Source organism: Peromyscus leucopus, chromosome 16_21 (assembly GCF_004664715.2).
Source record: "Peromyscus leucopus breed LL Stock chromosome 16_21, UCI_PerLeu_2.1, whole genome shotgun sequence".
Classification (NCBI taxonomy): domain Eukaryota; kingdom Metazoa; phylum Chordata; class Mammalia; order Rodentia; family Cricetidae; genus Peromyscus; species Peromyscus leucopus.
In genome coordinates, this window is record NC_051084.1 from 20,791,513 (window position 1) to 20,815,328 (window position 23,816).

Genomic DNA, 23,816 nt, shown 5'->3' on the forward strand with positions numbered 1-23,816 from the left:
TCCTCTTCTGGCCCCTTCTGGTTCCAGGCACACATGTGGCACACATACATTCATGCAGGCAAAACACTCATAAAAATAAAACAGATAAAAATAAACAAACCTTTCTTTAAAAAAAAAAAAAGGGAAGTTGAACTGGACAGAGGGTTCTCAAGAGAAGAAATGTAAATGGCCAATGTATATTTTTTAAAATTTCAACATCCTTAGCAGTCAGGGATGTGCAAATTGAAACTACTGTGAGACTCCCTCTTGTTACAGTCAGAATGACTACCATCACGATACCAATGGATGACAAATGCTAGTGAGGATGAGTAAAGCCTTCTTTACTGGTGGTGAGTGGGAAAACTGGTGCAGCTACTGTAGAAATCTGTGGGCAGGTTTCTCACACACACACACACAAAAAAAGCTCAAAACACAACTCCATATGTCACAGCCATTGCACTCCCAGGCATATCCTCAAAGGGCTCTATATCCTTCACAGAGACATGTGCCCATCCATGTTTATTTCTGATCTGTCCAAAATAGCAAAGGAATAGAATTAATGTAGATGTCCTTTAATGGGCAATGAAAACATAGTCCACATAAATAATGCAATTTTATTCAGCCGTGAAGAAAAATGAAATGAAGATATTTGAGAAAATTAATGGAAATAGAGCATGTTAGATTAGGTGAGGTAATCCAGGCTCAGAAAGATGAACACCATGTGTTCCCTCTCATGACGTCGTAGCTCTAATTCTCACATAGGGGTATTTATATGAGGGTGAGGATGTGTAGAGGCCAGGAAACTAGAAGGGGCCCGTGGGAGAGGAAAAGAGGCTTTGGTTGGGGGCAAGGATAGTAACATGTCATAGGAAAGTGGAAGGGTGAATGAATACTGGAGTCAGGAAAGTTTAAGCGAGGATGGAGGAGGACAGAGAGATGGGGAGAGGAGGGCGTGCTGGGGAGGGTCACCCCAGACTAAGAATGTATAAAAAAGGTTGTGGATAGAAGTTTTCCTGTGTCCCACCTGGTCCTGAGGCTTATATTAATTACAAACTATAGGACCTATGACTCAGGCTCATTATTAACCAGCTCTTATAACTTAATTCCGCCCATTTCTATTAGTCTGTTTTGATACATGGCTTCGTGGCTTACTGGCACTTTCTCATCTTCCTTCTCTTGGGGGCAGCTCACAGCATCTCTCCTCTCTCTCCTTTCTTCTCCCATCTCTTCTGTTCGAATGCACCGCCTAACCTTATTTTACCTCGCCATTGGCCAAACAGCTTTATTTATCAACCAATCAGAGCAACATATATTCACAGCATACAGAAAGACATACCACAGCAAAAGGCCGTAAATAAACCTGCTACTTGATAAGATAATTAACCATCAAGTTAAGCTGAAGTACTCTGTGTGGGTGGATAAAGCTACGCCCATAAGCCATAGGTTATTAAATGACAATTCGAGTGCTGAGTGTGGGCTATCCCCCAATGACTTCTTGGCCAGGGAGGCCCCTAAAACATTATAGGCTATTCCCACTGCTCTTGATTGCCCACCAGAACTGGATGATAAGACTCTATTACTGAAGACACCACATGCTTTGGTTGCAGGCATGGAGGGAACTTCTTCCTGGTCGGCTAGCTTCATGGTGGTGGTCATTAACAGTCTTAGACAGCTGTAGACCTGCCATAATTCACTGCTGACCTGCTAGTCAAAATGTGCCCACTGGTGGTGGAATGAATAGTCATGGTGTGACCACTTTCTGATTGGATTTGAAGGAGGTCTGCTCCGCAGCAGGGGATTTATACCTGGTACCATAATTCTGATCAAATCCCCTGACTAGGCCTTAGTGGCAAGGCTAGAACTATTGTTTTATTAAATAGACATGTTGTGCTGGGCATAGTGGTGCATGCCTTTAATCCCAGCACTCGGGAGGCAGAGGAAGGCAGATCTCTGTGGATGGGAGGCCAGCCTGGTCTATATAGTGACTTCTAGGACAGCCAGAGCTATTACCCAGAGAGGCCCTGTCTTGAAAAACCAAACCAAACCAAAAATTTAAAAAATGGACATGTTGTGTCTATCCAATTACCTTCTAAATCTTTATGCCCGTAGGTTAGTGTTGCTCTCAACGCTGGACAGATCATCTTTTTGCAGTAGGCAGCAGTTACTGCTGAGACTTATAATTACTCAAAGTGCTGAGAATAAGTAACTGCTGAATGTTCAATTCTGAATCATCCCCTCCGAGGCTCAGGAACATTCAGGAAGACTAGAAGGATAGAGAGAAGGAGCTGAAAGGCATAGAGTGTTGTAGAACGCCATCTTCCTGATGTCACATGGCCATTGCGCTTAGGAACTCATAGGAGCTGTGATTATCTGTACAAAGTCCCGCACAAGATCAGGCCTGCTAACGACCTCGTATGGCAAGTGGCGTTCTAGGCAGTTAAGAACTGCAACAGGGTTGGGACTCAGGAGACCCCGTCCTTCCTTGCCTTCTATAGGCAGTTACTGTTGCTTGGGGAAATGTGTAACCTCTGTAAGTTGCCAGGGCTCCTGTGAATAAACCCTTACCCATGTTCCTGAAAACAAGCCTAATCAAGCTCATAGACAGACAGACAGACAGACAGACACACACACACACACACACACACACACACCATGAAAAGACTAGAAACTAGCTGGGAAGAGGATGGTATCAGTAGAAGTAGGAAGGGGAAAGAGAAGGAAACAGGGTAAATATGATTGAAATAGATTTTATACATGTATAAAGTATCCTAATGGAACTATTATTTTGTATAGTTGGCATAATAAAAAATTTTTTTAAAAAATTGATCTTTTGGAGTTGGGGTGTAGCTCAATGGTAAGGCATATGCTTAGCACGTGCGAGGGGCTTGATTTGATCCCCTGCAGACACCAGCACACATCTCGCACTTCAAGGTAGATGTCACTGATGTCAGATTCTGAGCAAGCAGCAGCCCTGGTGGATGCCTCTTCCCCTCCCTTTGCAGCTCCAGCGACAAGGCCCAGGGGCTGCGTCTTAGGCAAGCACCAAGTCGCGGACCCCCATTTCCAACTCCCTGGTGCTTTCCGAGGGCTAGATGGGAGCTGTTTGTGAGGCGAAGGTGACGAATTCCAAACATACTAGAGGGCCTTGCGGACTGAGCCTGACGTGCGACCAAGACTAGGAAGGATGTGGACACAAGAGTCAAGTGAGGACGTAGCAGAGGAAGGCACTCCACCTCCTCAGGGCCTTTGTAAGCACAGCTGGTGGTCGAAGAGGCGCAGCCAAGACCTCTAGATCAGGTCAGCAAGCTCTTTGTTTGCCCAAATGCTGTGCTGCATCATTGCCAAGTGTGGGGGTGACCTTTGGGTCTGCCTCATTGGCTTCTGCCTCTCTCCTTCAGGCTTTGGACCCTAGGACTGATGGATGTATCTTGACTTCCTAGTTGTGTGACAGTATTAGTTTCATGTGGCTGCCTTAGAAACTTATAAACCACAGGGCTCCAGAAAACCAGGACTGACTTCTAGAAGCCAGAAGTGCCGAGCTCATCTGTCGGCAGATGGATGTGCTGGGTGGAATTTTGGTCCAGGCCTGCCTCTTCAGTCACGGTGCCTCCTGCAACCTTGGCAATACTTGACATGTAAATTGCCCCCTCCATCTGCGCATGGTTATTTTCTCATTCGTATTTTGAAACATGGTCTTGCTGGATAGCCCACGCTGTCTTGACCCTTCCCGAGTTCCATACACAGGACAGGAAAGTAGATGAAGCCTCTGAAGTACTTCAGTAGTTGGAGACATAGCCTGAGGAGCTCTGAAGCCTTTCTTGGAATGTTATCACCCATCCGACGTCAGGCCAGCCTGCTGGGTTTAGGAGCTTTGGGCACCATTTCCCCCCAAGGAGCTGGTACCCTTTCTAATTTGGTTAGGAATGAGATGTGGCATGTGTCTTTAAGAACCCATCTCTTAACCCACTGCCCGTCATTGTCACGTGATGCAGAACTCTGCCTGGAAGTTGACCGTGGCTTGTCCGCTCTCTCCCACTTCCATTCGACCCCACCAGCTCTCTTGACCTCTGCCGGGATCTAGCTCCGGTCCTGCTGGCCTGTGGGCGCTGCTCCAGCAGAGGCCATTCGGGCCTCTTCAGGAGCAGGTTGTCACTCCCTCACTCTTCTTGTTTACCTTTTCAGAACTATTTGCAAGGGCCCATCGTCAGACCTCGGGAAATGTCTTTTAAGGCCACTGGCACATTGGGGTGGGAGGGGTCATGAGAAGCCCTTCTGCAATTTCTAGGTGAATTTGAGAGGTCACGATGCCAGACAACCTCAGCCTGTACGTCCCCACCAACAAATGCCATTTTGTTCAGGCCCAGGCTGGAAGTCGAGGTCTCGCCTATCAGAAAGTTGGCACATTTGGGGACAGGGAGTTAAGACGGACCCCCGCATCTGCTCACAGGCAGGATTTGCAGTGCTATGTAGAGCTGCAGTGACCCCAGCCATAAAATCATTTTGTTGCTATTTCATAGCAACGGTTATGAATCATAATATAAATCTCTGTGTTTTCCTACGGTCTTAGGCACCCCCTGTGAAAAGGTTGTTTAACCCCAGGGGTCGCAACCCACAGGTTGAGAACCACTGCTCGAAGGGCTCCCGGAAGTGCTGATGACTTCAGATTTGAGGGCACAGTGAATTATCCTGTCCCCAGGCCATGCCACAGATCTGGGTTTGGCCAGACCTGGCTCTGGCGTGCAGAAGCATGGTGAGGAGTCAGCTTTTGCCTGAAGAATCCACCTCTAGTAAGAGATGCAAAAAAGGTTATGAATGCATGTATGTGTGTACGTTTTCCAGACAGAGCCGGGCAGACAACGAAAGTGAGCGCCGACTGTGACCTCTCAGGGGCTGGACTTAGCCTCCTACCAGTAGACGCCCTTCCTGGTCACAGCTTCCTGGGAAGGGTGGGTCCAAGGTCAACCCATGTGCTTGTGGGGTGGGAATGGGGTTAGGGCAGCTGGGGCTGCTCAGGATCGAAGAGTGAGGAGGGTGCAGCTCTTTTGGTCCTTCAGGGCCATCTCTGTCCAGCCTGTCCGCTGGTGAATGGAGCAGTGAGCGTCTACCCTGAGCAACCCTGTCACTCCTAACACCTCTGTAACCCTGCACTGTCGTCAAAATGGCAATGGCGACAGTGATCCTTACTCCAAGCAGCCTGCAGGCTGGAGTCACACTGACTGAAAACCCACATTGCTCAGCTCCCCCACTCCCCCGCCCCCTTGGCCATTTTGCAGTCTCTGTCAAGTGAGCCTTGTTCTAGGAAGCATTCCGGTGACTTGATTTAGGTATTGGCAAAGGTAATGTGATGGCCACGGCAAGGCTCTTCCCAAGCCACCACCATCAAAGAAAGAACCCATGTCACATGCCCGTTTCCCCAGATGCAACTTCCCTGTAAGCAGGCTTCTGAGAGCCAAGACCATCTACCCACTCTACGTGCCATACAAAGGTAGGGTCCAGCTGCCCCAACTTGCAATCCCAGCAGGCTTAGGGGCTTAAGACAGGGGCATGGGCATAGGCGAGAACCAGGTCCCAGCAAAACAAGCAAGATTGGTCAACAACCCTACTGCCGTCTCTCCCACGTGCAGTTCAAGACTGACTTCCTATGCGGTTTCTCTCTCTCCCCCTTAGCCAAGGCTATGCTCCTTCCCCAAACTAGACTGCCCCATGCTTGAGGACTCAGCTACTAACTACTCCATATCTTGAAACGGCTTGCCTGGCAACTGCCTGTGGGCACCCAATTCCAGTAAACCAGGCCTTCCCACAGTGGTACGCGCAGACCCCTTCTCCCTCACTGATGGCCTGGCTGGACAGTGAAGGGCTCTGTCCACTGGTGCTTCCCTATGCTGCAGTTTCCAGTTTTGGCAAGCCCCAGGAGTGCAGGGGGCTTCAAACCCAGAGGCAACTGACCGACTAGAAACCACCACAAACTGAAGTAGTCTCAGGAGACTTTAATGAGAGTGTCCACGGTCCTTCCGGCACAGGAGTAGTACAAACAGCTGAGCTCAAAAGCAAGATCGCAGCTAAGAGACCATCCACCCACGGGGAGGCCAGGTTACCACCCTGACGCCAAGCCCACTCTACCCAGGCAGGACCCAGGTTCCAAGGTAAGAAAGCATCACTTCTTCCTTTATTGTCTGGCAGCCATGCTTGGGGGGGGGGCAGCCACGAGGGACTCCGGGCCATCATTCTCTTTGCAGAGGGAAGGCTAGGTTATCCCACTCCTGGAGAACCGCCCGTGTATTTTCCAGCCCCACGTTGGCTTTGCCAGCCTACAGGCCTGCAAGGTGGTGAGTGAGATGGTAACAGAGGCAGCCCCAGCCACTGCCACCGTGGCCGGATGGCGGAGGAACACTTGGAGCACAACACAAGAGTGATCATTCCATCCTCAAACAACACCTATATAAATAAAGTGAACCAAGGGAGGGGCCGGGCGAGGGGATGCAAATTGGCACGTTGATATATTGCTTTCCAGTTCAAGGTGACAGATGCAAATCAAGAGACAACAGATGGGGGGGGGGCAGAAACGACAGCTGGGGTTGGCTTTCCTCAGCAGTGTCCCCTCCTAGGGTCAGAGCCACGGAGGGGGACCAAGATGGACAGCCCAACCAGGGGAGCCCACTGGGTCCAGAAACGCTCCAGGGCAGACCAAAGGGTGGCTCTGCTGAGAAAAAAAAAGCCAACTAAACAAACACTGTATGCAGACAGAGAAGACCCTGCTGGGTCTGTTGTTTCCTGCCCAACACCTTGGGCAGGTTCAAGAGCAGACGGTAGGGGATACATGACTCTGCCTCTCGGGAATCCCCACGTGCTGTGGGGTCGGCAGAGGCTGTTCGCGGACACACCCACCTTCCGGGCGTGGGAGGGGCTGTGGCGGATGTGACCAGGTGCAGGAGTCCTCCACGACAAGCAACCTACACCCCCAAGTCATGCCTTTCTGCAGGAGCGGCGCAGCTTTCAAGTCTACTGGTCTCTTTCTTCTCTCCCCTGTCTACTCCAAGCCCCTTGTACCACAGCCCTGCACCGCTGGCGCCTTGGCCGGCCGCCTGATCAGCTAGCTCTACGCTGCCGAGGCTGGTCTTGAACTCATGGCAATTCTGCCTCAACCTCCCAAGTGTGGGATTCCAAGACCATTTTAAAAACAATGCAAGGATTTCTGGATTTCTTTCTGGAAGATGATTGGCGGCTTCCCCTTTCTCTTTTCACTACGGAGGGTGGTCAGGAAGAGACGACCCCGACTCCCGCCCAGGTACAAGGAATGGAGGGTGGGGCAGAAGATGGGCTAGCTTTCAGTCTGCTTTGGGGCATCTGCTCCCACCCCCGGGCCTGAATTTCCTAACCTTCTTCCCAAGTTTCTGACGTTCCAGGGACATCAGAAATGACTCCTAACAAGAAAGAAAGCTGGTTCTTGAAGGAAGACAAGAAAAGCTGCTTGGACACTGCCCGTCCACGGTGTACATTCTAGTATCTCATTAGGTGTCTGAATCCGTTAGGAAAAAAATTAGAAACTATGTATAAAACTTAAAAATATTCAAGTATCAAAAGCTATTTCGGATCAAAGTTTTAAAACAAGCCGCTAGAGCAAGCTGCTGCTTCGGAGCAGAAACTCCTACAAAAGTTAACCGAGTCTGCTCAGTCGAGAGCGGGGAAAGGACGTGATGTGGATGTGGGATGACGGGGGACACAGAGAGAGAGAGAGAGAGAGAGAGAGAGAGAGAGAAAGAGAGAGAGAGAGAGCAGTTAGAGCCAGGCCAGAGACGTCACAGCCTTTGTAAGCCAAAAGGGAGACATGGGTACCAGGCAGGCAGTAAAGATCAGTGGGCACGGCCACTCTCCCTGCAGAAGGAATGGTAAGGTGCAGGGCCGGGGTCTCCTTCCCCCCACCCCGTGTCTGGCCCCTGGACACTTCTGGGCTGCGATGGAGCGTCCTCCTGAGAAGGGCACGAACAGCTAAAACAGGAGCATCAGCAGACAGGAGGAGCCTGACCTACTTCTGCACAGACATCTTTGTAGAAAGACAGAGCAAGCAGCAAGGAGTGAAGGCGCCCCCCCCCCCCTGCGTTGACTCAGCATCTCAAACCCCGTTTGTCACACAGTCGGGGCAGTGAAGAATATCCCCACCCACCCAGGGACATGGCTGGCCCCCACCCCACAATATGAAGCAGCAGCAGTGTTTATTCAAGACACAAGAGTGAGGGATCTGGTGGTGTCCCTATTCCCCAGAGAGGGTGCATCGGAACAAATGATCCAGTAGAGATTTTTTTTTTTTTAACTCTGATAAATTAGATTTCGTAAAAACCACGCTTTCTGCCACCGGTCCCTCGTGTGCAGGCTGGCAGATGGGCTGGCCTGGGGCGCCCTCTGGTGGCAACAAGGAAAGAGTACAGTCTGGGGCCAGCCTGGCGCTTTTGCAGACACACCCGGATGACTTGTGTAGTAGGCCCCCTTGGCCTTTGGCTTTGGGTACTTGTCTCTCGGCAGATGGCCCAGAGCTTGGGAATGGTTAGATTACACCACAAGAAGAGTCCCATTCGCACTCCGGGGATGGAGTCTCTTGTCACAGGTTTCCAGGTCATTCTGTGGACCTCTTAATGAGACGACTGACGCCAGGCCTTTAGACTTCCGTGGAAAACAGGACGCTCTGTCTCTTGCTGTCGGGGGCAGGGATGGCCTCCAGCTGCAGGAAGTACAGCAACACTTGGACCTGTCCCAGCAGAGAAGGGAGAGGAAAACAAGTAAGAGGTTGCGGGTGGGAAGCTCATCTAGGCTCACCCAGCTCAGGCACTAAGAGACCCCGTTCGTGACAACAGCCTCGCGCATCAAGACACCCCGGATTAGGCGGGTGTCCGCCTACACGCGATGACGTCTTAAGGCCTAGGCTGTGCACACTTGAGAGACCAGCAGGTGGGCTGGGCCTTGGGCCCTGCAAATCTACTCGGGTCCCGAGGGAATCAAAGTGGCCAGGGTCCTTCGTTCCTGGCCCTCGCAGTCATAGGGGGTCGACCTCTGCAGGAGAGGTGGGCATGACTAAGAAGACTGAGGCCCCGTGTGTCAAGTCAGGGTAACGTGGACTACGGTCTCCTGTACCTGGGACATGACCTCCAGGGACCAGCTGTCAGTCATGGTGATGGGCTGGCTGGGGTTAGCAGGGAGCTTGCTTTCCTTCTCTGAGGGTCGAAGCAGCGTGGGGCCAAAGACTGTGGCGAGGTTGTGCAGGGACATCTTGTTCACCGTCTCCTTTTCGGCCACCCTGTGCAAGGCCAAGGCAGAGGGTGCTGTTTCAACGTTACATTCAGGGCAGAGGTAAAGATTCCACCCCAGCCGGGCCATGGCGGCGTACGCCTTTGATCCCAGCACTCGGGAGGCAGAGCCAGGTGGATCTCTGTGAGTTTGAGGCCAGCCTGGGCTACAGAGCGAGATCCAGGACAGGCACCAAAACTACACAGAGAAACCCTGTCTCGAAAACAAACAACAGACAAACAAACAAAAAGACTCCACCCCCGAGTCTGAGGAGCCCTGGATCAAGAGAACTCAAGGCCAGTGGGCAGCTGGGACAGCTCTGGGCCATGATCTGAGAGTCAAGGACAAGTTCAAGTGCAGTTCTAGCTGCTGGCTTTAATGTCATGGTGCAGAGGGACAGGGGTGGCAGTGGTTCTGGTCCCTGGAATGGGAAACGACTGCAGACCCGGGAAGGAGACAAAGCCCTTGGTGCCTGGTCTCCTGGGGTCTCGGGCTGCAGGGGAGAACAGGCGTTACCTTTTCAAGTGGTCCAGAAGGAAAAGGAAGGTCAGTAGGTTGGCTTCTGGGAGAGACAGCAGCAAGTTGAGCATGCAGCTCTCCTTTGCGACGGGGTCTGAAAGAGCTACAGAAAGAGGAAGTTTAGTTTCCAGGGTCATAGCCCAAGCTGGAGCCCTCTCCTGAGGCGATCCGATGACAGATCCAAAGCCTATGCTGGAAGATGCCACAGAGTTCAGGCCCATCGCGGTCTCGGCGGCTCACACAGCTTAGGGTAATCCCCCCTGAGAAGGACCCTGTGGTGGTTGTTTATGTGGCATGGGAGATACCCGAAATGCCTTCTCTCATCTCAAAGGGACAACAGCAGCCTAGGCACCTGTCCAGAAGGTGTCCTAACCCTGCTGACTGTGGGCAGAGCTGTGCTCAGGGCCACTTTCTGCTGCTGTAAGCACCCGAAAAGAGCCCAGGTTCTGAAGGAAGCATGTAGAGCTGGGATAAAGAGAACTGGAGGGCTGAAAGGCCCCTGCCCCGGTCCCTGGGAGTTTCCCTTGTTTTCATGAGCACCCTAGGGGCACTTTCAGGCCTAAAGGCCCAGGTCTTCTGGTGAACTGGCCATACAGGCTGGGTCACCCTAAGGGCGAGGTAGGAGCTATGCTTGCCTCATGTGCCAGTGGCTACTTTGAGCACCATCCTTCAGGCTGACTAAAGGTCAAGGGTTAGGCTTGAACCTCTGCTTGACTGGGCCAGGACCTGGGGATAGAGTGTTAGGGGTTCCAAGAGGAACCCGGCAAGCCATCCATTCAATGCTGCTCTACTGAAAGGAGTGCTGTGGCTACCAGGATCCCACAGCTGGACGTGCCCATGGCGACACTGGTTACCCTCTGGCCACACTGAGAGGAGAGGGCAGCAGCAGCCCTCGGGACAACCCACAGATGGCTTGGTTTTTGTCTTACCCAGCCAACTCTCTTAGGTTGGGTTCAAATGTGGACCGGCGTAGAGGGGAAGAGTTCTGATTCCCTCCCCTAACAGTGCCAGGAGAGAGAAGAGGTAGGGAGATGCCTCCCACAAGGCTGAGGCCGTCAACGCTCACCAATGCCCTCTGCGAAGTTAGGGTAGAACTCATCAGTGAAGAGGGGCTCCGGCAGCTCCCGGAAGTAGAGCTTCAGCGTGCCAGCAATGGCATTCACGTCCATCTCACTCATCATCACCGACACATCCTTATTATCTGGAAAGAACACAGAAAGGGATTCTCTATGTGGATCCCAGGTCTGGGCTTCTGCAACCCTGCCCGGGCTAATGAGGTCGCCAGCATGCTGACAAATGTGTAGTTTGCCTTCTTTCTCCCAAGCATCTGTGTGTGGGTCTGGGCAGAGTTGCGGGGAAGCAAGAGTATCTCACACCTCTGCCTGTGTCTCTGCTCTGTGAAGTGCAGGTCCGGCTACAGAGCCAGGCTGGCCAGAGAAGGAGAAGGTAGAGTTCATGGAGCCCAGGTAGGACTCAGGCAACTCTGTTCTGTACAGAACAGCTGCCTGGGTGGCCGCTTCTTCTAACAGGAAGGCCCTGGGGTCATTTGGGTCATATTTATGGTCCTATTGGGTATTTTCTTTGGACTGTGGTGGCCAATGGAGAGCAAGCCTTCTCTGGTTTCCCAGAGAAGCTAAAAGGGCAGCAAGGCTCATCAAAGGGTGCTGGGCCCTTGGTGCCCCAGGTCAGGAAGGCGGCACACAGTCTCTGTTAAGTACACAGTCCTGCCGAGTCCTGTTTCTGTCTACTTGTTCTCTGAGGATGCTGGCTAAGGACCCGGGGCTGGTTGTTTTTTGTCAAGTTGAAACAAACCTAGATATCCCTGGGAAGAGGGGACCTCAACTGAGAAAATGTGCCCATAAGATTGGCCTGTAGGCTTTTCTTGATTGATGATTGGTGTAGAAGGGTCTGGACCACTGTGGGCAGCACCATCCTTGGTCAGGTGGTTCTGTATAAGAAGGCAGACCGAGCAAGCCACAAGGAACAGCTCAGTAAGCAGCATGCCTCCATGGCTTCTGATTCAATTTCTGTCTCCAGGCTCCCGCCCTGACTTCCCTCCGTGATAGACTATGACTTGGGAGTTGTAACCTGAAATAAACCCTTTCTTTCCCAAGTTGCTTTTGGTCTAGGTATTTTATCCCAGCAATAGAAACCTTACCTAAGGCTGACTCTCTAAGGGTCTCAAGGCCTTTGCTTAGCACTTGGGTGTAGTTAAGAGTTTTTTTGTCTGGCCCACAGTCAGGACAAATCTCTCTCACCCGCCAGTCCTACAGCCGCTGAGACCCAACCAAGTAAACATAGAGACTTATATTGTTTACAAACTGTATGGCCATCTGGGGAATCACTATGTGACTAAAGCTGGCTTGGAACTCATCATGTAGCCCAGGCTAGACTGAAAGTCTATCCTCCTGAATGTTAGAGTATGTGCTCACACTGCCATGCCCAGCCTTTGTCTTGTACTCTTAAATAATAAGACAGTAAGGAAGGAAAAGGTAGAGAGTGATGTGCCAGGCCCTCTGGGAGTCTCAGTGTGGACACCACCTCTGTCCCACCCTGCCTGGGCAATACTCACTGACGTCAAAGGCGGCCTTCAGTGCCTGGATGTCTGTGGCCACTCCAGACACTCGGTAGATGCCCACCTCCTCCATGCCCCGGCGCTCGATCTCCTCCACACACTGACGCACAATGTAAGGTACCTTGGACCTCTCTCTCCTGCAGGGGGAGAAGAAGGTGTGTACAGTTTGAGACCACAAATGTAAGCTCGGGCAAGTTTTCCTTCCTGCTTTGAGCTCTCTATTTTATCAGGAACTTTCTAAGAGCCCGAAGTATCCAATCACATTGCAAGTTACACATGACCCCGTGGGAAGGTCATGAGGCTTGTTATTTTCTTCCACGGTGCTGGAGGGCACTCAGGGCATACCTCACAGATGCTAGGTAAATACTCTGAGCTATATTCTCAACCTAGGAGGCTTTTCTAGGCAACACTGCTCTAGGAAGTACAGCTTCCAGGCTGTGAATGAACCAAAAGCTTCCTAGAGTCTCCTGATAAAGACTCTCACCTCTAAGGTAGGAAGCTGGACAGGATATTGACCCAGACCCTTGACTCCTGTGCAGTGAATCCCCCGAGGCTCCTGGAGAGCTAAGGCTCGCACAGGGTTTGCATCTGCTGTGTGTTCGATAGTTTTATGTCAACTTGACACAAGCTAGAGATATCTGAAAGGAGGGAACCTCAATTGAGAAAATGCCTCCATAAGATCTGGCTATAAGACATTTTCTTAATTCGTGATCAATGGGGGAGGGCCCAGCTCATTGTGGGTGTTTCCACCCCTGGGCTGGTGGTTTTGGGTTCTGTAAGAAAATAGGCTGAGCAAGCCATAGGGAACAAGCCAGTAAGCAGCACCCCTCCATGGCCTCTACATCAGCTCCTGCCTCCAGGTTCCTGCTCTGCTTGAGTTCCTGCCCTGACTTCCTTCAGTGATGAACAGTGATATGGAATTGCAAGCCAAAAACACCCTTTCCTCCCCAAGTTTCTTTGGTCATGGTGTTTCATCACAGCACTAGTAATCCTAAGGCATGCTGCATGTACAAGTCTTCAGCGTTACCCAGATCCCTTGCCATTTTAAATGCTTTCTCTTCTGGACAACCTCTGGACCTCCTGGTACAGCTCTGGAACCAGAATGCTTTGAAGATAGGAACCAGTGCTATGTGGAGGTATGAACCTGGACTCAGATAAACACAATCAGGTCCTTTCCAAGCCCCGATCCCATAGTTACATGGGTGAAGTGAGGGGGCGTCTTCCTCCCCCAAAGTGCACATCCGTGTTTTCTGGAAAGAGCTTGGAAGCAGAATCTCTCATAGGACAAGAGTGTGTTTGGACACATGTCAGTGTCGGGGCAGTACTCCATCCTGGGGAAGTGAATGGAAATCTGGGAGGAAGTGGCCTGTATCCCCAAGAATTGCCCTCAAAGCAACAAACAGGCATCTCCTGGCAACAGGCTCACGACAAAAGGGCCGAGGTTCAAATTATTCAACAGGAACTTGGGATCACAACATATTCCAGGCAAGGGAAGCAAGTCCTGCACTTGGGCAGTTCCTGACCAGGAGGCGAGGACATTCCTGAGCTGGTCTGACAATAAACACAGGAGGTTTATTGTGGCTAAGCAGAGCCTCACAGTCTCCCCTGGGGCTACCCCCAGGCCCCCATAGGCAGCCAGCAGGGTTGTGCCCTAAGAGAGCAGGCCTTTCCCTCAGGCATGCCTGCAGAAGGCCCTCATGAACAAGCCCACACCTCCCACCACTCACTTGGTGACCACAGCGATCTTGACACCGAAGACCCCTGTCTGTTTTCGGGAAGGCATTCTCTTCAAGCTGAACTCCCTGCTCGTGAACTTGACGGAGAGTTTCACTTCAATCTGCAGGGGAAAGGAAGGGTGTGGGTCTCTTACCCTCTGGACCTCTTAGGCTGAGATCTCAGGGTCCCTGAAGGTCCTAGCCCAAGAAACCTTTTCACCCCCAGGGCAGACAGGTCAAGGCCCCAGGATTAGACGGAGGAAGCCCTCGTAGTCAGTAAGAGCCAGGGGTGGCCAGGGGCGTAAAGGATTTACTTCTGCACAGTCTCCTCTCATACCCTCATTGTTTCCCTTCATTTTTTAAAGTAATAGTTTAAAAAAAAAATAAGCAGGCGGGGCTGGAGCGTGTAGCTCAGTGGCGGTGCACACCCTTAGCATGCACAAGGTACTCCGTTCAGTTCAAATCATCAGAACAAAGCAGAAGAGGACAAGACAGCTGGACAACCACCGCCTCCCCTAAAAAAGAACCCACCACAACAAAAGGAACAGGTCAGAAGGTTCTAATCTGGAAATCTAAACTGCAAATCACAAACTGTAAACTCCCCGAGTGCCAAAGTGATACACGTGGAGGGTTCCACACCCAACTGGCCGCCCAAGAGTGAGTTAAGATGCATAAAATCCCACCACCCCACAGCTATGCATGTAGACTCTCTATAAAATAGTAGATAATAGTAAATTCATATTTATATTTGGGTCCCATGTCTGAGACTGCTTATGTACATGCAAATATCAGGAAAAGGAAAAAAAAAAATCTCTAAAACTGCGCTAGTCCCAATCTTTTTGGATATATTTTCCCGGGATAGCCAAAGATGATGTCAATGGATCTTAAGTGTTTGGTGAGATGTGGTCCTGGGGATGGACCCTAGCATCACAGATCTTTCTTTCAGGATTGAACACGCAGGGTCTGGGTGGCAACTGGCCACCAAATAGAGAGGGCTCCTTCCTATGCACGGGGTCTCTGCTCTGGAGGTGCCCCCCTCCTGCCTGTACACAGCACTCGTGGTGGGCACTCCTTCCTCCTCCGGGGCCCGTTCTCCTCTCCGGCCATCATCTCAGGCTTAGCCTTCTTCTGACCGTTCTGGGTGGAACTGGGTCTGTTTTAACTTTCAGTGGGAAACAGACACAAAAAGAGCCCTGTGGCCGGCCACTTACCCCATTCATGTCGATGACAGTCCGTTGCCACTCTCTGTCCTGTAGGGTCTGGGGGTCCAGCTGAAACCAGAGATGCACGATTACAAAAGGTCCTCAGGCCTGCTCGGAGGCTCTGCCCGGCAATGGCCACCCTGATGCTGTTCTATACACGGGAAGCAGAGTCCTACCATGGCCAGAGAGGCAGACTGACCTGTTAGATGGTCCTGGAACCTCAGAGTGCCACAGCTCCGCGCCATGAACCCCGCTCCCCACCCCCAGCCCAGGTGGAGCCTAAGTCCCACTTCCATCTGTCAGAGGGGTTGCTAGATCCCAACGGAGGGCAGGCTGATATAAAAACCAATTTCAGTGGTGACTGTGAGAGAGCAGAGCATCAAGAGTTGCTAATCACGCTTTCTCCCTCAACCGTGCCCAGAAAGACATAGAGTGCCACCCCGAATCAGATAGAAGCCTCACTGTACCCCCAACTTTGACCTCTGCAGACCATTGTCCAGCAGCCAGTCTACAGGAACCTACTATATGTCACCCGAATAAGTAGTCTTTATAACTGCCACCCCCCACCGCCGCCGCCATGTATAGAAGCTCTGTCTCCCCTGTTCGGTGTGCACCCATGAGCGATCATAGGCTTCAGAGAGGCCACTAGCGAGGCTAGACGAATAAGGAACTCGAAGTCTTCTGAAAACATGTCATGAACTGAGGGTGGCGCTGTGCTGGAGCTCTCCCTGGCATGCACAAAGTCCCTGGTTTTTTTTTTTTTTATCTCTAGGACCCCCAAATTCAAAAATAAAAGAACAACCACTGCTTCCCAGGTTCTTTCTACAAAGAAATTCAGCTCTCTTCACTGTGGGAATCTGTGGGGTGGGGAAGCCTGTCCTTGCTTCACGGTTCCTTGTAGGAACCCCGGGGCCCCACCTGCATCTTGGCTGCCCAAGGATAGTGGCCCCTTCCTTCTTCAGAAGCAAGTGGAGTGAGACAAATCCTTCCCTTTCTCTCTGGGGACAGGAGTAACGGGGACCCCTCTCCCCTAGACACCCAGTGAGGAGCAAAGGCCATGAATGAGCAGTCCTAAGACATGGGTGAGCGGTAGGGTGAGGAGAATGGCCGTCTGAGACATCTGGGTGACTGGGTCCCACCCTTCCCAGCCCACCCGGGACCCCGGGCCCTGACTGACTGGCCCACCTTGCCCCTGCACACCAGACATCGGATATGGGTCCACAGGGCAGTGCCTCGGGCACACAGCCGTTTCTCAGCAGAGGCTATCCGGCTCCGGCTTGCCCGGCTCGGGTAGAAAAACCGAACGAGGCCCTGCATGGCGACGGGGGGTCAGGCGGTGGCAAAGAGGCGGCTGGTGGAGCTGACCAGCAGGACCGTGGCGAGCTCCTAACCTCTGTCTCCTTTTGAGCAGGCGCTCCCAGGGAAGCTCCACCCAACAGCTGGGCCAGCCAAGGTCACAGTTTCCCATCACCCTTACATTCCACTTTTGTTTTTGGGCAGTATATGGGAAAAACAGCTCCCGCTCCAGAGCCTATTGGTTACGGGAATTCAGATAGGTCACCGTCTCCTTACTCCCATGCCCGAGTCTCCTTTTCGAGTGGGTGGTTTCCTGTGGTCCAAATTTAGAGACACTGAGTAACGTGTGTTGTTGGTCAGTCCACTCCAAGCTGGTAGCTTCCATTCCTGAAAGAATGCTTCCAGGCAAGCTGATACTTTCAAATCCCATGCACTGCCATCAATGGACTGGGGGCAGAGAGCATCCTGAGTATTGATCCTGTTCCGTACCCCCCCCCCACAAGCTTCCAGGGTCTTGCTGATCTAGACATTGTCCACTCTCGAGCACCAAGGCCTAGTATCTAACTCCGCCTAGAGCTGCTGGGACCCCTAAGTGTAGCTTATGTTGGTGTCTGGGTACACTCAACCCTTACAGCAGCCTTGAATAGGTGGGTTGGCCTCAAAGAATAGACTGTGCTTAGGCAGGGCAGAAACCATGTACAGAATAACAGGACACAGAGGGCCGGGCTACACTGCAAACAGCATTCAAGGCTGGCACACTTTGCCAGGCAGTTATTTAAAGTTCCAGAGCAATAACCAAGCAAGAGGCCGGGATCTGGAAAAACTGATGACCGAGGGGGAAGCGCTATTACATACAAGTGCAGGGAAAAGCTAAAGCCCTCAGCGCCACCATGGCTGTCAGGTACCACAGTGCCACCCAGGCACTGGGCAGCCAGCAGGTGCGTGTTCATACGGCGGTCACAGAAGGACAGTCTGTTAACACCACTGTCTCCCTGGGACTGCATCAGGCAGGAACTTCCAAGAGCTGTAGTCAGTGGGTCTGGGGGATGGTTGCTCAGAGGCCTGCCTAGAAAACTGCTCAGTACACAGAAGGACAAGCTGGGGAATGCCTGAGTTCAACTGGAGCAGACACTGAATGGGCCCTGGAGCCTCCTCTACCTATGATTGGAAAGCAGTCGGCCAGATTGACTTATACCAATGCCATGGTCCACAGCGGCACCAATCACAACAGCCTAGTAATCAGAGAAACAAAACTGTAGGCCATGACAGGTTACTCTTATTTAGCTACTATTGATAATACCAAGAAGTAGATAAACTTAAAAAAAAAAAAAGTCAGCTGGTCGGTGGTGGCACATGCCTTTAATCACAGCACTTGGGAGGCAGAGGCAGGTAGATCTTTGAGTTCGAGGCCAGCCTGGTTTATAGAGTGAGTTCCAGGACAGACAGGGCTACACAGAGAAACCCTGTCTCTAAAAAAAAACAGTCACAGATTATCTCTGGTACGATTCTGTTGACAGGAAATGTGCAGAATGAACAAAACTCTAAAGACAAAAGATATCATTACCCAGATGGCTCTGTGGGAATCTGAGCGATAACCCCAGCAGGACACTAGGAGGTTAGAAGAGATGGTACAGGAGGGAAAATGGGAAAAGACAAGATTCTATGTCTTGATATGCTTGATATGACGTTATTCCCCAAGAAGGAACAGGGCTGTGGGAATTATTCCGCTTAGAAAGTATGTGAATGGAAATGAGGGAAGAGAAGAGGCAGGGAGAAAATCTCCAAGGGCCCTGGGCTTTGCTGGGTCTGATGGTTTCCTTTGGATGGTGGCCCTGGCTGAGGATGATGCTCTCAGGATCCTGTCCCTGTCCTGACCACATCCCACCAGGCTACAGCTCAAGCATCCCCACGAATCCTGGGTTACTGCTAGTCTTGGGTGTAAAACTTGATGTCTTTACCTTGGGAAATCTCTCCCTGAAGATACAGCTAGTGTCCCATCCTGTGACAGTCTCCCTGTGCCCTGACCTTGGGCCACCATCAGTGCCATCTGAACCAGTGTGACCTTGGTGCAGGCTGGCCCTCGCTTTCGGGGCATCTGTAGTATCGTTCTTGAGTCTCTCTACTCTGGATCACAGAGCTTGGGGATAAATGTTATGGCATTCTTGAAGCCTGGCATATAGGTCCTTCCTCATGAGGGCAATACAGCAGGCTCTTGTGTATTGTGTGTTTAGATAACCCACAGAAGCTTGGGACGATCTTGAAAAGGACCCTGGCCAAGGTCTTGGGTACATACTGCACGTGAGGGCTCCCGTTCTCCTTGCTGGGTGACTCTTTGAACAGCTGGCACCATCCTGGTGACCGTGTCCCAGATCAGTGCCACCACAGCCCTCTCTTTCTGGCCAGTGGCTCTCATGTATCCTGGGTTCAGAAAGAGGGAGACCCCTACTCTTTCTCTTGTGGAATTCCATCTTCAGGAAGAGAAGTGGGGACCTGGTAACTCACCTAAGACAGTCATGTATTGGGGGGTGGGGTAGACAGAAACCACAGATTCAGGCTATGGTTCTTTTTTTTTTTTTTTTTTTTTTTAAGTTTTTCGAGACAGGGTTTCTCCGTGTAGTTTTGGTGACTGTCCTGGATCTCACTCTGTAGACCAGGCTGGCCTGGAACTCACAGAGATCCACCTGGCTCTACCTCCTGAATGCTGGGATTAAAGGCGTGCGCCATCACCGCCCGGCCAGGCTATGGTGCTTGGACTAAGTGTTCAATAACAACATTTACGGAGCAAAAAGCATGCCGAGGCAGCATCTAAACCTCGAAAGAGTCCGACACCTCCTGTCCAGGGATGTGAATGAACAGCACCGCTGGAGTCCCAGTTCCCATTCTGGCCCTTCCCTTGGGCCCTGCTCTCCTGCCCGGGACTGGACTTCCTCCTGTCCTCTCTTGGATATCCAGGACTGTGCCTTCTTCATCTCAGCATAAAGCCTTATCTCATAGGAAGCCCCTCTACTCAGATTCTGAGCCAAGGTTGCCATCCCTACCAACTCCCAGCAGCAGGAAACGGACAGCTAGGCACCCAACCCACATGGCACACAGGGAAGAAGACACTGATGTCATCGGGGAAGCCTGGGTTCAGGAAGGCTGGCCTTAATGAGTCACGGACGTCTCTCCCGGGTACACCTAACCCAGAAAACAGTATCTGCAGGTGAGAATAAGCCAGGAGGCAGGAGAACGGAGCCAGACTGGAGTGTCAGGGCATCATGGGTGTCCATGGCTCCTCCTCCTGCTTCCTTCCTCCTGAGATCACACGAACAAGCCCCTGTTGCCAGGAGACCAGCCAGCCACTGTGGAGGCGGCCATGAGTCATCTAGACCCTTTACAAGCACTTGGGTTCCTTCCTGTTTCATGAGGTTCCAGAGGCCATTCATCTCTCAGACCATGGCTGAGATAGATCCTCATGACCCGGGGGGCCGGAGCAGGATCCGGCTGTCTCCAGTGCCTCTTCGCTAACAATGACGATGACAATAACATAATAGCATCAAATGTTGACCAGGTCCCAGTGACACATCACTGAGCTCCAGATGCATCATGTCTCCCACTCCGACCAGCTACGTAAGGAAACAACACTGGAGGGTGAGGGGGTGATGACTCACTTGGGTCCCACAGGGCATGGCAGGGCTGGGAGCTGACAGAGATCAGCTTCTTTACCACACAGACTCTGAGCTTTTTGTTCAACACCGCTCCATCCCTGGGCACATTCTCAAAAACCCAATTTGAGTAAGAATCCTGTTAAGTCAGTTTTACTAAAAACCTCTATCCTGAGATTATGTGTGCGTGTGCGTGCATGTGTGTGTGTGTGTGCGTGCATGTGTGTGTGTGTGTGTGTGTGTGTGTGTGTGTGTGTGTGTGTGTATATATATATATATTTAGGGGTGCTTTATTTTGTGTGTGTATGTATATATGTTTGTGGAGGCCAGAGGCCAACCTCAGCTGTCGTTCCTCGGGTGCTATCCACCTTGTTTTCATTAAGATAGGATCTCTCACTGGCCTGGAACTTGCCCTAAGGACAGGCTGGCTGGCCAGCAAGGCCCAGGGATCTGTCTGCCTCAGTTCCCCCAGTGCTGGGATCAGAAGCATGTCATTATACTGGGCTTTTATCCCTGCCCCTCTTTTTTACACATGGATTCTGGAGATAACATTCAAGCCGCCAGATCAACTATCTCTCCCTCCTATTGCCCCCAGGTTTTTGTTTTGTTTTTTTGACAGTGTCTCCTAAAGGCCAGGCTGGCCTCCATTAATTCACTGTGCATTGTGACTGGTCTTGGAGTCTTGGGATTTCCTGCCTCTATCTCTAAAGTGCTGGGATTACAGGTGTACACCACCACCTTTGGATATTCGGTTGGGTTCTTTATCTCCTACCTTCCTCTAGGTATTATCTGCTTACCTGACCTTCCTGGAGCAAAAATCCCATTAGGCTGGTCTAGCCAGAATCCTCCTTCCTCACGGCATTTCCTATTAGTATTCTTCCACCCACTGAGCCTCACTTGGCTGTAAATTCCCACTTGTCTGTGCCGTATCTGGAGTCGAGCCCTGTTCTATATAAAGGTGTCTCTTCCCTCTCGGAAGCATCCGGAATGAATCTGTCTTTGTTGCCTTCACTGCTCTCTGGCTCTGGAACTTTCTCTCTTCTCTTCACTAAGCTGGCTACAGGGCACTCAAGACTCCCTGACAGAAAAGCAAACACATCCAGAAACATTTTGTTCCTATGGCAGTACCGCAGCAAGGCATTTCCAGAGAAGCTTAGTTTGACAGAATAGCTCTGTCCGCTTTCCACTGAGACCCCTAGTTTTCTGGTGGTAGTACTCAGAGGCCTTGCTTCAAAGCCAGCCGCTCTCAAGATTCCAGAGGTGAAACTTCAAGTCACTCAGGATGACTAGCGGGCCCCGAATTTCTCTTGGCTGGACTTGATAAAACCACGAAGGAGCCAGGCACCCAGTCTGCTGGCATCCTTGGGATCACCCCTGAGTGAAGCTGGGTAATACAGGCTCCAAGAGGGTCCCAGGGGCTGGGGTGTGTGTGAAGGATGCCTGGGTTGTGAGCACATACCAAGAGGGAGAAGGGGAGCGGAGCAATGGCTATTGTTCCTGACAAGTCCCAGACAGTACTGCTCACCGGAGGACCTGACACAGTTGGGAAAGCATCTCCTTGAACGTCAAATGAGCACCCTTCAAGTCTTATTGCACTTGGGTGCAGCACACACCTGATCTCCCCCCCCCCCCCCACATCTACGACGGAGGCTGAGGTAGTCGGCCTGTAGGTGAGCTCAAGGCCTGCCTAGGCAAACCAGGAAGACTCTGCCGGGGCGGTGGTGGCACACGCCTTTAATCCCAGCACTCGGGAGGCAGAGGCAGGCGGATCTCTGTGAGTTCGAGGCCAGCCTGGTCTACAAAGCGAGTTCCAGGAAAGGCGCAAAGCTACACAGAAAAACCCTGTCTCGAAACACCAAAAAAAAAAAAAAAAGAAAGAAATCAGGAAGACTCTGTCTCCATCCAAAATAAGGAAGGGACGGGGCTGTAGAACGGTGGTAGACTACTTGCTTAGCACATGCAAGGTCCTGGGTTCACTCCCTTCTCTTAAAAAAAAAAAAAAGATCTGCTGTAAGTACCATGGGAGAAAGCTCGAGCTACAATCTGGATGGACCCAGCCCTCCATTTGACAGCCTGGAGAGGGTGGGTGCTTTCAGAAGTGGAGCCTAAGTGGGAGGTCCTAAAGCCACCGAAGGAGGTGTCTTTGGGAGAAGAAGCTCTGAGGGGACACCTGGATTCTAGGGAGGTAGTGAGGACAAGTTGTTGCAAGATCAAGCCTGATACCCAGACTACCACCCCACCCCCTCCCCCCGCCAGGGTTGCCGTTTCAAGATGCAACCTCCTCTTTCTACATCACTACCAATATGATGGTCTTTTCGGTCTCCAAAACGGAGCAAAATGAAGTCCTTTTTCTCCCTGAGTAACCTGCCTCAAGCACGCTGCACTACAGAAAAATGGAATGATAGGGCACACAACACAGGGCCTGTCATGCGCCATGACAGACATTCATTCCATCTGTAACTGTGGCTTGGTAGATGCGCAAACACCTGACTTCTTTAAGAAGCGACGGCTTCAGCTGCGAGAACAAGTCTGACAGAAAATCTTTGGGGAACGAGACAGTATGATGGTAACAGACAGACAGAGAATACCAATACTGGGGCTGGGGAGGTCGCTCAGTGGCTGGAACCACTTAACTGCTTTCACAGAGGACCCAGGTTCAGTTCGCATCACCACCCACGTGGCAGCTCACAGCCACCTGCAACTTCAGTTCCGGGAGACCTGGTACCCTTTCCTGGCCTCTTCGGGCACCAGACACACATGTAGTGCATATACCTACATGCAGGCAAAACATGCATTTATACACATAAGATAAAAAATAAATAAATCTTAAAAAAAAAAAAAAAGACCCATCATGGTGTCCAGGGGCAGTGTGGTCACTCTGTGGCTGGCTGGATTAGTGGCAACTGTCTGGCTGAGCGTGGACAGGACACTTAGAGGAACATTTCTGTTCTCCAGTCTGCTCTCGGTGTACGGTAATCCCTTGAGGCCCCAAGCACCCGAGTCCCCCAACACACTTCCACAGTTAAAGCCAGGCAGCAGCCTGCACCTCTTAAGACTCTAGCCAGGCAGGGGACAGAGAGGCAGGGGGCAGAGACCTGCTGATCTGAGGGAAGAGGATGGGTCCCCGCCTCTCACAGAAGTGACTTCCCCACTCCTGACACTGTTCTTATCACAAGGTGAATCTTACTTCTCGCCCCCAGGGAAGGAACCTGGCGCTTGTGGGTGTGTATAGAGCTCTCTCACAGGTGTCTCTTTTCTCCTCTAAGGGGCCTCACACCGAGGTAGAAAGTCTAGGCAGTGGGGTGCCATACTCAAGACCTGACCCACTTCCGTGGGAGTAAGAGGTCAGACAGAGTGGCTGGGCTGCGTTGCATGGAGTAAGACGCACCAGCAGGATGGTGAGAGAGGAGGCAGGAGGATTGCCTGGAAGCTCACAGGCCAGCTCATCTGGAATACTCAGCAAAGCAGCAGAGACAAGAGACCCTGCTTCAAGGTGGAAGGAGATGTCCTATGACCTCTACATGCCTACTCTGGGATGCCGTGCCCACACATGAAATAAATAAACAAATAAATACCCCACAGAAAGAAGTCACACTTGTAAGGAAAGTAG

The 23,816-nt window shown here is 51.5% G+C and overlaps 1 protein-coding gene across 2 annotated transcripts in view; it reads right to left on the minus strand.

The window, feature by feature from the left end:
• Positions 1 to 5,951: 5,951 nt before the first annotated feature.
• Positions 5,952 to 23,816, minus strand: part of Bcr (BCR activator of RhoGEF and GTPase) — a 132,930-nt gene continuing 115,065 nt past the window's right edge. For both annotated transcript variants that reach the window (XM_028874209.2, XM_028874210.2), the window contains exons 17-23: positions 15,276 to 15,335; positions 14,077 to 14,186; positions 12,347 to 12,486; positions 10,841 to 10,975; positions 9,772 to 9,877; positions 9,103 to 9,265; positions 5,952 to 8,719 (exon numbers count right to left, since the gene is read on the minus strand). In XM_028874209.2, coding sequence (XP_028730042.1) covers positions 8,630 to 8,719; positions 9,103 to 9,265; positions 9,772 to 9,877; positions 10,841 to 10,975; positions 12,347 to 12,486; positions 14,077 to 14,186; positions 15,276 to 15,335 — 804 coding nt within the window. In that variant the 3' untranslated portion in view covers positions 5,952 to 8,629. The remainder of the gene's footprint in view (positions 8,720 to 9,102; positions 9,266 to 9,771; positions 9,878 to 10,840; positions 10,976 to 12,346; positions 12,487 to 14,076; positions 14,187 to 15,275; positions 15,336 to 23,816) is intronic.